The sequence below is a fragment of the Pleurodeles waltl genome, chromosome 3_1, assembly GCF_031143425.1.
Source record: "Pleurodeles waltl isolate 20211129_DDA chromosome 3_1, aPleWal1.hap1.20221129, whole genome shotgun sequence".
Lineage (NCBI taxonomy): Eukaryota > Metazoa > Chordata > Amphibia > Caudata > Salamandridae > Pleurodeles > Pleurodeles waltl.
Genome location: NC_090440.1, coordinates 34,580,425 through 34,597,928, shown reverse-complemented (window position 1 = coordinate 34,597,928; position 17,504 = coordinate 34,580,425). Strand labels below are relative to the sequence as shown.

General features: G+C 48.6%; 1 protein-coding gene across 2 annotated transcripts in view; it reads left to right on the top strand.

Annotated features, from left to right (window-relative positions):
* The window catches only part of LOC138283737 (astacin-like metalloendopeptidase), a 301,255-nt gene that overhangs the window by 272,340 nt on the left and 11,411 nt on the right, over positions 1–17,504 (top strand). For both annotated transcript variants that reach the window (XM_069221780.1, XM_069221781.1), the window contains 2 exons: positions 2,016–2,134; positions 4,925–5,147. In XM_069221780.1, the coding sequence (XP_069077881.1) occupies positions 2,016–2,134; positions 4,925–5,147 (342 nt within the window). The remainder of the gene's footprint in view (positions 1–2,015; positions 2,135–4,924; positions 5,148–17,504) is intronic.

The following is a 17,504-nucleotide window of genomic DNA, read 5'->3' as shown; positions in this document are numbered from 1 at the left end:
GAGGGCATCTTAGAGATGCCCCCTGTATTTGATCAAATCCTCTAGTGTAGGACTGACTAGTCTGTGCTGGCCTGCCACTAGCAGAGGAGTTTCTGATCCCATAGAGTGAGGGCCTTTGTGCTCTCTGAGGCCAGAAACAAAGCCTGCTCTGGGTGGAGGTGCTTCACACCTCCCCACTGCAGGAACTGTAACACCTGGAGGTGAGCCTCAAAGGCTCAGGCCTCGTGTTACAGTGCCCCGGGGCACTCTAGCTAGTGGAGATGCACTCCCTCCAGACAAAGCCCCACTTATGGCAGTCAGTTCGGCAGGAAACTTAAGAAAAACAAGGAGGACTGACCATTTCAGATGCGTCCCCCCATTAGGTGTCCAGAGCTGTAGTGATACCCTCCCTGCAGAATCTTCCATCTTGATTTAGAGGACAGGGACAAGTAGGGATAAGAATGTGCCCCCTTCCCCAAAGGGAGTGGACACAAGGAGGGTGTAGCCACCCTCAGGAACAGTAGCCATTGGCTACTGCCCTCTGACTGCTGTAACTCCCCTAAATCTTGTATTTAAGGGCTTCCGTGAACCCAACTTACCAGATTCCTGGCAACCTACAAGATCAAGAAGGACTGCTAATCTGAAACCCCCAGCAGAGAAGAAGGAAGACGACAACTGCTTTGGCCCCAGCCCTATCGGCCTGTCTCCGGCTTCAAAGAACCTGCAAAAAGACCAGTGATGTGTCCAGCGGGACCAGTGACCTCTGCCAATTCCAGAGGACTGCCCTGCACCCAAAGAGGACCAAGAACTCCTGAGGACAGCTGCTCTGTCTATGGAAACTAACAACTAAGGACTCTCACCTCACTCTAGATGCGTGAGTTTTGACCCCTGTCCACCCAGCAAGAGTGGATCCCCAGGCTATTGTGAGCAAGTGTCCACCCTGGGTTGACCTCTCCACCCCTCCATGACGATGCCTACAGAAGGAATCCCGAGGACCCCCCCTGACCAAGAAGCTCCGGACGAAGATATCCAACGCCGAAGAACACACTGCACGTGCAGCCCCCAGGTCTTAGAGAATCCAACCGCCAGTGCCTCATCGCTCAGCAGGCGGCCCTCCTCCCTGTCCAGCTGGTGGTGTGCAGGTGACACCCCCCTGGGCCTCGCCTGCAGCTTCTGAGTTACTCCCGGAGTCTCCTCATAGACCAGCATTGGAAACCCAGTGTCCTCTTTGCACCCTGCACCCATGCCCCTGTGCTGCTGAGGGTGTGTGTTTGGTGCCTACTTGTGGCCCCTGCAGTCCTCTTCTAATCCCCCTGGTCTGCCCTCCGAGCCACAGGTACTTACCTGCAAGCAGGCCTGATTCCAAGTACCCCCTGTCTCCACAGGAGCCCACGTTAAAGTTGTTCAACTTTGACTTCTGCACCCGGCTGGCCCCGTGTTGCTGTTGGTGGGTGTTTGGGGTTAGCTTGAAACCCAACCGATGGACTTCCTAAAACCCGGAGACTGAAACTGTAAGTGTTGTACTTACCTGTAAAACGACCTAACATTTCTTCCTCCCTGGAACTGTTTCTGAAAATTGCACTGTGTCCATTTTTAAAATAGCTTTTTGCCAATAATTCAAGAACTGGTTTACGTACCTATTTCCAACAAAGTACTGTTGATACCTGTGTGAAATCCGAAACGTTTAAGGTACTTGCCTGCAACTTGAATCTTGTGGTTCTAAAAATAAACTAAGAAAATATATTTTTGCTATATTAAAACCATTGGTCTTGAGTTAAGTCATTGAGTGTGTGCTTCTTCCATTTTCTGTGTGTGTACAACAAATGCTTTGCACTACCCTCTGATAAGCCTAACTGCTCAACCACACTACCACAAAATAAAGCATTAGTATTATCTACTTTAGCCTCTGTTAAACCTCCGAGGTACCCCTGGACTGTGCACAGAAAATCTCACTTTGATATAGTATATACTGTGCCAGCTTCCTACACCTTGATAAACAAATGTAATCTTTTTGTTATTGTCCCATCTTCTAACAGTGACATGTGACAGCACCTCCACTAAGGACAATGGTATGGTTACCTCACCCGGGTACCCCCAGGAGTACCCAAATAGCATGGACTGTGTCATGGCCATTCTGGCTCCAGCAGGATACCAGGTATGTGCAGCAGAGGCTGAAAAGACGCCTTTAGACATTTTAAACACTTACTTAAGATAAAGGCAAATTAAAATATTCCTGTGCATACATATGTCCTACATACACTTAGACGTGTATGTGTAGGACAAAGTAATGCAGCAATCTTGAGGTGCCCCATTGTGGTGGCACCAAACAACAGCAAAATGCCTGAAAACTTGTCTTTTTTCCATGTACAAGGAGCATTTTAGATACAAAATATCAATTTGCCTGAATTGCACATTTTCTGCAGATATACAACAACCTCTTTATTCAATGTGTGTCTCTTTCTACAAACCTCACCTCTTTTCCATCATTTTTCTCACTGATTAATTTGACCGCTTCCAGAGGTGGGAAAAACCACATTGCTGTGCAAAAAACAATGGCATGTATAACTAGGGAATTTGACTCTTATGAAAATGTGCAAATCATGCAGTATGTCTTACAGTCTGTAAGTTTTGGATTCACGTCAGTATGTTCCTACTGAATATTGTAGTTCAGAAGTCTTTTCAGGCTGTCTATTTTATTTCAAAGTAACCATGTCAGTGAATGAGTGCCTACTCTGTCAATCAATCAATCAGGGTTTTTATAAAGTGTGACTACTCATGCGTAAGGGTCTCAAGGCGCTGAGTGGTGGTGAGAGGGTGGTGAGATGGATGAATTTAGTCAAAAATTCTGGTCTTGAGGTCCTTCCTGAATTGCAGCAGCTATGGTGATTGCCTGAGGTGCAGAGACAGGGAGTTCCAGGTCTTCGCAGCTGTGGTCTTGCGGATCCGAGGGATGGTGGCCAGGGCCTGTTGGGTGGAGCGGAGATATCTGGTGGGAGTGTAGGACAAGCGGTGGCTAAGGTATGCAGGTCAAGCATTGTGGAGGGCTTTGTAGGCATGCATGAGGAGCTTGAAAGAAATTCTTTTGTTGATAGGTAGCCAGTGAAGATTTCTCAGGTGACCAGTGATGTAGCTGCAGCATGAGATGTACAGGACGAGTCTGGCAGAGGCATTCTGAATGTTCTGAAGTTTCTTTAGGAATTTTTGGCAGGTGACGGTGCAGAGTGCATTGCCGTAGTCGAGTCTGTTGCTGAGGAGCGAATGAGTGACCGTTTTTCTGGATTCTTTGGTGTTCCACTTGAAGATTTCCCAAAGCCATGCGTGATGTGCTGCTCCAGTCCAGGTGTTTACCTTTGCACTGTGGGACTTGTAATCCTGTTTTATAATGAAAGAAACAGAACCACAAGTCCCAGAATGTGAAGTAAAACCTTGGACTGGGGCAGCACATCACGCATGGACCTGGGAAACAAACTTGGAAGGGCTGCTTATGAAGCAGACGGAGCGTGTAGAAGCAGGAGGACAAAATAGCATTGATTTAGCAGTTCATTGAGAGCGAGGAGTCCATGATGATGACAAGGTTTCATGCGTGGTCTGTGGGTGTGGGAGGGTTCCAAGCGCTGCGGGCTACCAGGAATTGTCACAGTAGGTTGGGGTGGAGCCCAGGATGAGGACTTTGGTCTTGTCTGAGTTAAGCTTTAGGCAACTGTCTTTGATCCAGGTGGCGAATGCCTTCATCTCATTGTGGAAGTTGCTCTTGGCGGCTGTGGGTTTGTCTGTGAGGGAGAGACTCAGCTGGGTGTCGTTGGCATAGGAGACGATGTAGATTCTGTGGACTTTGATAATGGCTGCAAGCGGGGCCATGTAGATGTGGGGCTCAGGGAGGATCCCTGAGGTACTCCACAGCTGATCTCTGTGGGTTCTGAGTTGAACGGTGGAAGTCTGACTCTTTGTGTTCGGCTGTGTGAGTAAGGCGTGGATCCATTCCACGGCTTTGTTGCTGATGCCGGCCTTATGGAGTCTTGTGCAGAGGGTGTGGTGGGAGACGGTGTTGAAGGCAGCTGAGAGGTCCAAGAGGATGAGGGCAGCAGTTTCCCCTTGGTCGAGAAGGGTGTGGATGTCATCTGTGGCTGCAAGGAGGCTGGTCTCGGTGCTGTGGTTGCTTCTGAAGCAAGATTCGGAGAGGTCCAGGATGTGATTAATTTGAATGAACTCTGAGAGTTGGGTGTTGATAGTTTTCTTAATGACTTTGGCTGGGAAGGGGAGCAGCGAGATGTGTCTGTAGATCTTGAGGGTTTCTTCAGCAGTTCATTCATATATTGTACAATAAGCAAATTAATTATTGCATCCCAGTTTTTAAAGTAGAGGGGGTAAAACTCTTCCCCTCACAACAGCATGGTAAATAACGTGCAGGGACAAGTTTTCTGAGGGCCGACAATCGTGACTGATGGCCTGTGTCAGATTCTAAGCTCCATTTTTTAATCAGGCTATGACTACGCATTTCACTAAGTTTCAGGAAAGCTGAGATACGTACTAGCATAGGTAACAAAGACTAAGGTGGTACTTAAAAGGTGTACGCAAGTGGTTGAAAGGAGTGTGTTAGTTGTTGGTATGATTAATGCACTCGTCTGTAGAAGATCATGGGGAGGAGAGGGTGCAAGTGTGAGTGCACTTGTGTTTGTGTTCAGGGTGCTGGTAGTTGGAAATACAAAGGTGTTTGCAGTTGAGATCAGCATAGTGCCAGTGGAAGTAATGGGGAGTTAGCCTGCTGTGGAACCCTCATTCTGCCAATAGTCAATTGGGTTTGGCTGTGTTTGAGGGTGGAACAAAGGTGGGTGCTGGGGTTTGGGTACTGGTCTAATTAAATGGTTTGTGGAGGGAGTACTCTCTCTGATATGGAAAGTGTTGTGAGATGGAAGGGCTGTACTGACAATGATCCTGTATTTCACAGATCTCATTGTCCTTCACCCAGTTCGAACTTGAACCCTTCCCTGAATGTGGCAATGACTACCTGATTGTCAGCGACGGGAGCCGCTCCACCTCTCAGCCAATAGGCAAATACTGTGGCAAGATGCGAGTCCCAGATCTGGTCTCCACCGGAAACTCGCTGCTGTTGCAGTTCCACAGTGACAGCTGGGTGAGCAATGCTGGCTTCAAGGCGGAATACTCCTTCGGTAAGTTTGAGGGTAAAGGTCAGACTCGAGTAATGAAACTTTAGCTGACTTCTAAACCATAATGCTTGTGACGAAGACCTTCAGATGAGATTTCATTAGGTCAAAGCTAATGAAACACATTTTGATATGGGTGGGAGATGTTCCATCTGATAACGTATTGCACTTAACAACTTCTGCCTGGGTGGGAGTTGAAAATCCACCATGTTTATGATTTTCTGCCAAGGTGACAAGAATTTGGTAACAAAGTGGTTGTATCTGCCATGAGAGGAACAGCTTCGATGAAGAAACATTTAAGTGCAAAGTCCACCAGCTCATGTGGGAACTTGAGATTTACCTCTAGAAAGGGGTGCACAGTTAGGGATCACTTTAGTAGTCTGTCTAAAGTGCTGGGGTGTAACACAGCCAGTATATACATTTTATATAGGTTGCGCCACCTGATGCTATAGCTAACTTGTTCATATGAAAGTTATCCATTTGAACAAGTTAATTACAGCATCAAGGCCAAGGGAAAGTGATAGGGTCTGCACCAGCACTAGCATCAGAATGCATCCTATTGTAGAGAGGGTGTAAAAATGAGATCTTTTTAGTAAATTTAAACTGTCTCTGCTTTACTGTTTGCCAGAACAAGTGACTTCTTTGTGTAGAGTTAGTGTTTTTAAAGCTATGTGTTCATGACGCCAACTACACCAGGACAGCATGCAAAAGTGTCATTTCCTCAGAATGTATTCATTAGCGTTAATGTTATAACCATTTAGCTCTCTAAGAGAATGATGCAAACATCTCACTGGTGAATACCCCTCTGCACCTGCCTCTGTGTGGTGGAAAGTCTACCGGAAGCGGAAGTGGCATTTATTAAGACTCATTTCAAGATATTGGGGCTGGAAAATCAAACAATAGAGAAGGTGATCTAAACACAGACTTTCATCGTCCATTAGTTACAAAAAGTGAATAGGTGAACAACCTTTGTCTAACAGCACCTGCAGTCATATGACTCAAAGATACCCTATTAGACCTGACACCCTCGGTGGCAGTCCTCCAAACCTTTTGCCTTCAACCCTCTTGTTTTGCTGAATTCGTTTTCTTAGGTTAAGGACTCAGTGCACTTTATCACTGCTAACGAGTGCTAAAGGGATTGTGGCCTCTCCTTAAGACATGGACAAATTGACCTACAACCAATGGCACATTTAGGTTACTTGTAAGTCCCTAACAATTGTACTCCATGTACCAGGGCCTGTAAATGCTACTAGTGGGCCTGCGGCATTCATTGTGCCACCCACCAAACTAGAACTTTAAAACACATCTCTGGCCTGCCACTGCAGCCTGTAGTATAGTTTTAAATTGCCATTTTGACCTTGCAGAGTAAATCGTTTGCCAGGCCTACACCTTCCTTTTGAATACTTATAAATCTCCCCCAAGGGTGGTATTTAAAAGAGTAGGACAGGTGGATTTATTTGTCCTAATTGTGAAAACCCCCTAAAGTTTTTTACTATTGTAAGGCCCGTCTCTCCCATTGACTGACATTGGATTACCTTATTACCTTAACAAGTGATAACTTAAGTTTGGGAGCAGGTAGGGAAATTATGTTTCTACCCAAATGAACAGTAATTTAAAATACTCTTAAATGGTAAAGTCTGATTTTGAGTCAGAATTCTGAAAATGCCACTTTTAGAAAATTGTCATTTTCTGTGCCTAGTGTGCCTTGCTGCCACTGTCCTGGGTCACATGAGTCTGAATGGCTTTCCTGCTGTGGGATGTGTATTTCTTTCAGACATGGGGAAACAAATGGCTTGGGTGAGACAGGATGGACCATCCTGGCAGGAGGGCTGGGGCAGCAGTTATGCCCAACCCTGAATTACACTTCAAAGACCTTGCCTGCAGTACACACTATGGATCAGACACTTGCCTTTTGTTACTCCAGACATTTTGGAGCCAAACCTAGGAAGGGCAGGAGAGCAGGCCAGGTTTTGTCCCCCAAACAAAGGCTGACACTGTAAAGAACAGGTGGCACTCTCAGACCCCAAATCAGAGAGCTTCTGGGCCAATGGACCAGAAGAACTGCCCCTCTGCCCTGCTGCTGGAAGGGCTGCCAGGCTGTCTGAAGAATAATGGCTAGACCTGCTCCTCGAACCTAGGACCACCAGAGTGACTCCAAGTGCTAGCTGGTTGGCCTCCTGTGTAATTTATAGGTGCACAACAAGCTCCAGATATCCTGCAACATACCTGCTGCTGCTGGTCCTGGACCCTTGGTGTCCCTCAGCTCCTGGACCTGGACCCTTAGGCCCATATTTAAAGGAAAATGACGGAACGCGACCCTGCGAAAAAATTGGCTGGGCCGCACTCCGTCATTTTCACAATGCAGGAATGCGCTGTATTTGATTGAATAAGGCACATTCCTGTGTTGTCCCCTGCGCTGGTGCTAAATTTAGCTGCCAGTGCCAATGCAGGCACCCTTGCATCATCGTGCAAGGATGTCTGAGTTGAGGGGTTTGATTGTTTCTGTGTGGGAAGGTGTCCCTTCCTGCACACAAACAATCACTTTCGAAATGATCGTTTATATGCAGGAAGGGACACCTTCCCATACATAAACAATCATGTCTGGCATTTTGCTCTTTCTATGCATGCTGCAGAATGCAGTTCATATAGAAAAAGCACGAGGAGGAATAACAGTTTTCCTCCTAGTTTCACCTTGCTAACGCCACCCCTGGGGTGGTGTTAGATTTTGACTCTGCCTCAGGTTTCTGAAAACTCAGAAATCTGAGACAGAATCAAAATGCAATGGGTGTTGCTGTGTGTAGGAAAGTACCCTCTTTTTGGCATGTTAATCCCAGGTTCTGCCTGATGTCAGTCTGTTTGACTGTGTCACTGGGATCCTACTAACCAGGACCTCAGTGCTTATGCTTTCTCTCCTCTAACGTTTGTCACTGCATACTGGTAACCCAGTATTTCACCCAAAATTGGCATACTGGTCACCCCTTATAAGTCCACACTATATGGTACTTAGGTACCCAGGGCATTGGGGTTCCATGGGATCCCTATGGGCTGCAGCATTTCTTTTGCCACCCACAGGGACTCCATGCAAAGACTTCTGCAGAACTGCCACTGCAGCCTGTGTGAAATGGTGCATTCACCTTTTCACTGCCACTTACACTGCACCAGGTCACTTATAAGTCACTCGTATGTCAGGCCTTCCTACCCTGAAGGCTGGGTGCAGAGTACCTGAGTGTGAGAGCACCCCTGCACTAGCAGAGGTGCCCCCACGTCGTCCAGGACCATTTTCCCGGACTTTGTGAGTGCGGGGATGCCATTTTACATGTGCACTGGACATAGGTCAGTACCTATGTACAGCTTCATAATGGTAACTCCGAATATGGCCGTGTTTGGTATGAAACATGTTGCAATCATATCGCAATGCTTTTGCAAGCCTTGGTTGTCAATCAATCAATCACTCAATCAGTATTTGTAAAGCGTGTCTACTCACCCTTGAGGGTCTCAAGGCTCTGGGGGGGACAGGAGGGGCCTCATCCGAAGAGCCACATCTTGAGGTTCTTCCTGAAGATGGTGAGCAACAAGTTTTGTCTGAGGTGCAGGAGGAGGTTATTCCAGCTCTTCTCTGCAGTGTAGGTAAAAGATCATCCTCCGGCGGTGGTTTTGCGGATGATAGGGACAGTGGCCAGGGCCATCTGGGCGGAGCGGAGGGATCTGGCTGGGGTGTGAAAGGAGACGCGTGGTTCAGGTAGGCTGGTCTAGCATTGTGTATGGCCTTGTAAGTGTGGGTGAGAAGCTTGAAGGTGATTTGCTTCTCGACCAGTAGCCAGTGGAGAGTCCTCAGGTGTTTTGAATATGTGTTCTTGGCCAGGGAGATCCAGAATGATTCAGGTGGCAGCGTTCTGGATGAGTTTAAGTTTTTTGGTGTTCCTAGTTGAGGTGCTGGCATAAAGGGCGTTGCTGTAGTCGTGCTTGTTTGTGATTAAGGTGTGGGAGACAGTCCTGTGACACTCTGCTTGGATCCATCTGAAGATCTTCCAGAGTTTGCAGAGTGTGTGCCAGCAGAAGGAGGTGACAGAGTTTACCTGGCGGTTCATGGACAGGGAGGAGTCGAGGATGATTCCTAAGTTGCGGGTGTATTCGGTCAGCACGGGTGGGGCGCTGAGGGATGTGGGCCACCATCAGTTGTCCCAAGCTGAGATGGCGTTTCCAAAGATGATGAGCTCCGTCTTGTCGGAGTTGAGCTTGATGCAGATTTCTCTCATCCACGTGGTGACGGCTTCCATTCCTGCGTGAAAATTCCTTTTGGCCGTGTCCGGTGAGGGAAATGATGAGTTGTGTGTCATTGGCATATGACACAATGTTCATATTGTGGCTTCTGACGATGGCACCAAGAGGGGCCATTTATACGTTGAACAGTGTGGGTCTCAGTGAGGATCCTTGAGGGACTCTGCAGTTGACTCCTGTGAGTCTGGAGGTGTAGGGCAGAGCCTGACCCTCTCTATCCTCCCGGAGAGGAAGGAGTAGATCCATTCCAGGGCTCTTCTGCAGATTCCTATGTCATGATCTGGTGCTCAGAGCGAGGTTGAGGAGTATGAGTGCTGCTGTGTGGCCGCCGTCTAGTAGTAATAGGATGTCGTCGATGGCTGCCAGGAGTGCTGTCTCCGTGCTGTGATTCCTACGGAAGCCGGACTGGGAGCTGTCCAGGGAGTTGTTGGACTCAAAGAAATTCCATAGTTGTGCGTTGATTGTTTTCTCTAGTACTTTGGTGGGGTAGGGTAGCAGCGAGATGGGCCGGAAATTATTTAGTTTTGATGGGTCGGCCGAAGGTTTCTTCAAGAGAGGGCTATTTCTGCGTGTTTCCAGTCCTCAGGGAAGGTGCCAGTGCTGATGGAGCAGTTGATTGTGTTATGAAGCTCGGGGCGATGGATGCGCTGGCTCCGATGTATATGTAGTATGGGCAGGGGTCCGAGGGGGCTCTGGAGTAGGTGCTGTTCATGATGTTGACTGTTTCCTCTGTGGTGAGCATGGACTAGTCATGGATGGTCTGGGCGGGTTTTAAGGGGGTGGGTCGGTCGCAGGTTCTGGTGCCAGGTGACAGAAAGCCGTTGTAGATGTCCTGGATCTTGTGGTGGAAAAAGGAGTCAAGCTGGTTGCAGAGGTCCTGTGACAGGGGGGTACGGGTGGCTTCGGAGGGGGGATCTGTGAACTCATTGATGACTGGGAAGAGTTCCTTCTGTTGTGTACGGAGGCGTTGATGCGCTCCCGGAGTGCCACCTTCCTTGCGTTCTAGATTTTTGTTGGTGGGCGGCGGTTGCGGCTCTGAATGAGGCATGGTCTTCGCTGGATTGGCTGTTCCTCCATTCTTTCTCTAAACATCTTAGAGTTCAGTGGTGAACCAGCAGGCCTTCTTAGGTATGAGTTTGTCGAGTAGAGCAGTGGTGTTTGGGTTGGTGCGGAGGGAGCTTATATTCAGGAGCAGGCAGTTGATGGAGTTGTGGAGGTTGTTGGTATCTTTGTATGTGGAGAGTACCTTCGGTTTGTTGACATTGTCGCTGAAGTTACAGTTCCTGTAGGTGAAAGGTCCATGTGTGTCTTTGAGGGAGATGGTGCAGCAGTTGTTGAGACATCCAGTGTTGAGGCGGAGGAGGGTCTCGGAGTCATAACGGAGGGAGTAGAGGGGGTGGTTTAACAGAGACCCAGGGTTTCTGGCACTGGGCGTGGTCCAGGCCCAGACGGGCTAGGATGGGCTTCCCTTTGGTACGCCTTCAGCACTGCGGCCCACCATTAAGAATGGGAGAGGGCAGGGGGAGCAGTCAGCTGGTAGGCGGAAGGGCGGGGAAGATGCTTTGTGGGGGGGAGGAAGATGGGAGAAAGGAAATAGCACAAGGGAAAAACGAGGGATAATAAAAGAAAAAGCAGACAATGAAAGAGTGAAAGAGCGACAGAGAGAAGAAAATAAAAGGAAAATACTTACTTGTAATGGCCACTAGACCACCAGGGATGAGGCACATGGATGAGCCTGGGGGTGGAGTAAGGACTCGAACTGAGAGTCAGGAGACTCTCAGTTTGAACCAGTCAAGAGGCAGAGGCAGCAGCAGCCAGAGTTGCTGGGAAGGGAAGCAGACGCTGACCAGGAGGTCAGTCCAGTTGCCCTCTCACAGCGCTGCAGCCACCAATAAGAAGTGGAGGGGGGTGGGGGGGAGTAGTCAGCTGGGAGGCGGGAGGGTGGGAAAGGTGCTTCGCGTGGGGAGAGGGGTCAAATGAAGTGGGGAGAAAGGAAAAAGCACTAGGGAAAAACGATGGATGATAGAAGAAAAAGACAGAAAATGCAAGAGTGAAATAGGGACAGAGAGAAGAAAAGAAAATTAAAATGATAGAAGAAAAAGGCAGAAAATGCAAGAGTGAAAGAGCGACAGAGAGAAGAAAAAAAAAGGAAAATACTTACTTGTGATGGCCACTAGACCACCAGGGATGAGGCGCAGGGACAAGCCTGCGGGTGGAGGAGAGCCTCTAACTGAGAGCCAGAAGACTCTCAGTTCGTCCCAGGGAAGAGGCAGAGGCAGCAGCAGCCAGAGGAGCTGAGGAGGGCAGCAGACGCTGCCCAGGAGGTCAGGAGGATTGTATGATTGCATGTACTCTGGGGGGTCTTCAGAGGACCCCCAGTACTGACATTACAAGCTTCTGAGGTTTCCCAGGCAGCCCCAGCAGGATTTCCCATGGGAAAAGGATGTTACACCCTGTCCCCTTGTTAATAGGTGTTACAGGCATGGGAGGGGTAGCCTCCCAAAACCTCTGGAAATGCTTTGAAGGGAACAGATAGTGCCCTCTTTGCATAATCCAGTCTACACCAGTTCAGGGACCCCCAGTCTCTGCTTTGGCGCCCAACTGGACAAAGGAAAGGGGAGTGACCACTCCCCTGTCCACCACCACTCCAAGGATGGGGCTCAGAGCTCCTCCAGAGGGTCCCTGGGTTTTGCCATCTTAAATTCCAAAGTGGTAGGGAACTCTGGGAGCATCTGAGTGGCCAGTGCCACCAGGTGACGTCAGAGCCCTCCCCTGATAGGTGCTTGCCTGTGTAGCTGACCAATCCCCGTTTCAGGGCTATTTAGGGTCTCTCCTCTGGGTGTTACCTCAGATTCGGTTTGCAAGACTCCAGCAGGAATCCTCTGAATCCTTTACATCACATTCGTACCGAAGAAACAACATCTGGAGCCTCCAGGAACTCTACAACTGCAACAAAGAATTAAAGACGACTTCTGCAACATTGTATCTTCAGCTCCTGCCAGCAACTGCAACTGTTTCCTGGCCGTGCATCCCCAAAGGACAGCCAGTCTTCAGCCTGCACCATAAGAACGAAGAAATCTCCCTTGAAGTAAAGGAGTCACTTGCCTGCTTCAGCAGGCACCCCTCTGCAGCAACGACGGTGGATTGGGTCCCCTTTCCTGAAGAAGTGCGTGGATCCAGCAACACAGGTGGTGGACTGAAGAGGTCCCGACCATCCTGACGTCCAGCTTTCCAACTTTGGTAAAGGTAAGAAGTTGCCTCCCCATGCAAGACAGTACTCCTGTGCACCGCATGTTTTGCAGTTGCCAAGGCTTGTTGGCATCCTTCCACAAAGTTCTTTATGCACCGTGCAGCTCTGGCCCCCAGCACTCTCCCTGTGATGCACAGCCTCCTGCATGGTTTTTCGGCGGAATGGAATCCCTTTGTGTAGTGCTGTGTGGGCCTCCTTTTGTACCTTCTTTCTCCCCGTGCTGTGGGACTCTTGTGTGCGTTGTCTGGTCTTCTGAGGGCTCTCTGAGTTGCTGAGAGCCCCCTGTGTCTCCCTCTCCTGGGTAGAGGCCACCTGGTCCGTCCTGGTCCCGGGCTGCGCCATTTTCTGCTAACCAGGAGCTTTGCGTGTGCCAAGGCTTGTTAACGGAATCCAGCGACACAAACCAGACGGCAATCATCCATCTGGCGTGGGACATCATCTGCATCAACCAGGAACCAGCATCAATCTTCTTGGGTGCAATACTGACTTGTTCTTTACCGGTGGTTCTTCTTTTGCACCTTCATCTGGGTTAGTAGGGACTCCTGTTCTCCCTCGACTCTTTAATGGTTCTTGGACTTGGTCCCCTTCTTCCACAGGTCTTCAGGTCCAGGAATCCATTGTTGATGTCTTGCAGTGTGTTCTGGTTCTTTCATGATCTTCTTTCTAGTGTTCTTGTGTGTTCTAGGAACGTTTCGGTGATTTACTCCTGCTTTCCTGGGCTCAAGGGTTGGTTCTATTACTTAACTTTGGTGTTTTCTAATACTCCCAGCGCCCCTCTACACACTACCCTTCCCTAGGAGGGAAACCGACTTTCGCATTCCAAATTCTTAGTGTATATGGTTTGTGTTCCACCTAGGCCCATTTCTAGCTATTGTGATTTTCAGTATTTGCACTGTTTTCTAACTGTTTTTACAGCTATTTCTGCATATTAGTGTATATAATTTGTGTATTACTTACCTCGGAAGGGAGTATGGTCTCTATGGTATTTTTGGCATTTGTGTCACCAAAATAAAGTACCTTTATTCTTGTAACACTGAGTATTTTGTTTCATGTGTGTGAGTACTATCTGACTACAGTGGAATTGCATGAGTTATGCATGACTCTTAGTTAGGCCTTGGCTGCTCATCCACACTAGCCCTAGAGAGTCTGGCTTCTAGACACTGTCTTTATTATACTTCTAAGGGATAACTGGACCTGGTATAAGGTATAAGTAACTTACCTACCCACTACAAACCAGGCCAGCCTCCTACACTGTTGCCCACCCAAAGCTACAAACATTGCACGCCCCTTTTACTCAAAGGGCTGCGTGTGAAAGGGTCGTATTTACAAGGCGGCGTTAAGCCACAAAAAGTGGCTTAATGCCACCTTGTAAATCTGGCGCAGGGGATAGTGCCACCGAAGCGTCACGAAAAGTGATGCTCCGGTGGCGCTAGGGGCTCATAAATATTCCTGTTAGTGTTGTGCTGGAGTGGCTTCCTCCTGAAATCCAAAACGTGGGACTTAAAAAATGTTTCACCAGAAACTGCCCTGAGAACTGAAAGGAGACTAGAATCTACCTGCAAGCTGATCCAGTGTAGGTGCTTTGCCGGTGGGATTGACTTCACCGCAGCCCTTGCTTCATTCTTCTCCACAGCAGCAAATCCCTTTCAGCAGGATCTCTCGAGGAGCCCTCTTTGACTACTGCTTGTCCTGCTGAGCTCCAGAAAAACTTCTAAGTCTGAAGATAGAAATCTTCTCTAAGCTCGATGACGAGGACTCCATCCACGATGACGACAGCCTCCTCGGCCATAAAATCCAGCTTTTCCTGGGCAGAGATTTTGTTTTTGTTTTTGTTTTTTAATAAACTTTTTTATTAGCTTTTTCCGTTCAGTTACATCAAGGCACCTAGGCCCTCCACAATCAATGCAAACATTAATAAACATTGCAACAGGAAGCATCAGTATCATTACATGGCGTGCCTCTGGAACAGACATTGAGAAAGGCAATACAGACAATATGGATGTTTCCCCTTTTTCCCCAATCAGCAGTGATGACTCCTCATTTTCAATGTCCGTGAGTGCCCCGCATTAATTATTAAGTTTCCATGGACTATCTGGAATTGGATCCAGGTGTATCCCTTGTGCCTCCACCCAGCCAGTCCAAATTGTATAATACTTTTGGGGGCATCCCCTTACTGCGTACATGCGCTTCTCCAGTCCCATGCAGAAATCAATGCCTCGGGCCCACCCCTCAACTGAGGGGGCGTGTGCCGCCTCAGATACCTTGGTGATATCTCTTTTGACCAGAGCCAACCCTAACCACAGGAGAGTTTTTTGATGTTGTGTGCCTCCCAGCCCGTCTGTGACATGCAGAAGGATCAATTTGGGATCCCTTGGGATTTCCCAACCCAAGACCACCTCCAACTGTCCCAGAAACCAGATAGAGTAGAGCAGTGCCAAAATATGAATGAATTAAATTTCCTTTTGTCCCTCCACAGAGTAAACAAGCGCTGATGGCCAGAAACCCCATGCGGTGAAGGCAGGTCCTGATATAAGAAGTCATCATCTAGATCCCCCAGTTCTTTCTCCCAGGCCCTACGCACCGTCTCCATGGGCTCTGGTACATTCCTGAGGAGCATTCTATATGTCTGCAATAGCTTATGGTCTTTCATATGTGTCAACAGGAGCTTGGCCTCTAGGGATGAAAATTCTGGCACCCCCGGAAGCGCCCGGAGTGTGGGCGTCCGGGCATGCCGGAGTTGTAGGTATTTAAGAAATTGCGTGCAATGTATTGCAAAGTCCCTCTGTAAGTCTTGAAAGGATTTCAATATGCCATTTTCCATTATGTCCCCTAGGGTCGAAATCCCCACCAGGTCCCTGGCCGCAAAACCTTAAATGGCCGCGACATACAGGAGATGAGTGCCCTGACATAATGGTGTTTCTAAAGTCAGTCTATTTTTCCAGCCTGTAGCCTTTTTTTATTCTTCCCATACCTCCAGCACCACCGAGTCGCCAGAGGTAGCTCCCTCCCCTTGGCCCCCAGTATAACAGATGTGGGAGACCCTGCACCCCTATGACCATTCCCTCAAGAGCATAGGCTGTGTCTGTGAACCCCTTAATTTTAAGAATGTGTGCTGCCCAGTAGTAGAGCCTTATATCCGGTGTGGCAACGCCCCCCTCAAACACCAGTCAACCACATTTTTCTAGGGAGATACTCAAGACCCCACTACTCCACAGCAACTTGTGCAACTGGGTGTTCACTTTCTGAAAAAATGACCTAGTAATGGGAAACGGGTGATTCTGTAGCTGGTATAAAAGGTGTGGCAGTGCCACCATTTTGAATATGGCCAAGCACCCCATTAGGGATAACAGGAATGCCTTCCAGAACAGAATGTCTTTAAACAGATCTTCCAGCAGCGGCGTCAAGTTCCTCGCATAGGAACAGTTTGCATTCCCTGTAACAAATACCCCCAGGTATTTGAACCCTTCTGTTTGAATTGCGAGCATATTTCACCCACCTCATTTCAGTTGGGCACAGGGCTATGGGGTAGATCACCGACTTCCGTGGGTTAATACGAAGCCCTGAGTACTCCCCAAAAATTCTCAGGATTTCCAGTGCCCTCGGTCCAGATGCCTCCGAGTCTCCCAAATACAGGAGCACATTGTCAGCATATAGTGATATTCTGTCACATACCGCATCTTCACATTTGAAAACGCTATATAATGGATCCACTCTCATCCAGGCTGCCAGTGGCTCTATTACTACTGCAAATAGCAAAGGAGACAGGGGACATCCCTGGCGCGGACCCCTCTTCTCCAGAAACCACTCTGAAACCTGTCCCCCCATATGAACCTTATCCCTGAGCTCGGTGTACAGATGTCTAACATAGCTGCAAAACCGGGGTCTGCAACCAATTCGCTCGAGAAGGGCAAACATGTACGCCCAGTCAACTCAATCAAAAGCTTTTTGAAATCAACAGAAAGTAGGGCCCTGTGTTCCTCCACTGCTTTGCTGAGAGCACTAGCATTATGCAATTGTCTCACATTAGGCTTTGTAGCTCGTGTCGGCATAAACCTGGACTGATCTGAGTGTACCAAATGGGCAATGATCTTTCCCAGTTGGTTGGCCAGCACCCTCGCCCACACCATAACTTCTGTATTTAAGAGTGAAATGGGGCAAAAGTACTCAAAAAAGGAGCCAACAGTACGCTGCTTGGGTATCACCATGATGATGGTCGTCCGAAGATCCTGGGATAGTTTGCCCTTTTTCAAGGCCTCTTGGAACATTTCCAGGATAGACTGGGTGGCCTGCTGCCACACCAGATGCCAGTACTCAGGTGGGAAGCCATTTGGTCCAGACACCTTCCCTGGATTTTGCTGGGCTAGGGCTGCCCTTAACTCCTCAACTGAAACATCTGCCTTTAAGGAGGCCCTATCTTCTGCTGAGAGACTTGGGATCGGCAGATCCTGCACAAACTGGGGGATATCTGAATGCAGGCCCTCCCGGTGTGCCCGATAGAGGTCCCGATAATATTCGGAAAAAGCCTGAGCCATCGACCTATGACCCGTCGCCCTCGAGCCATCCCTCATCTACAAATTTGGTATGGCAGCCAAGCCCACCCTAAATGTGCACAGCCAGTGTAGGGTTTTACCAGCTTTATCCCCCATTGGTAGATTCGGCTGCAGGTGGCCTTCCAAGCTTCTCTTGCTTCTTGTGTGAGTTCCTGTCTCAACAATGTCTCCGTATGTGCTAGATCCCATGGGAGGTGATCCTGAGGTGGGGAGGCAAGACTGCCCTCCAGGTCAAGAATGCACCTCTCTAGATCCTGGATCTTTTGTCTGCTCTTCTCTCGGTGG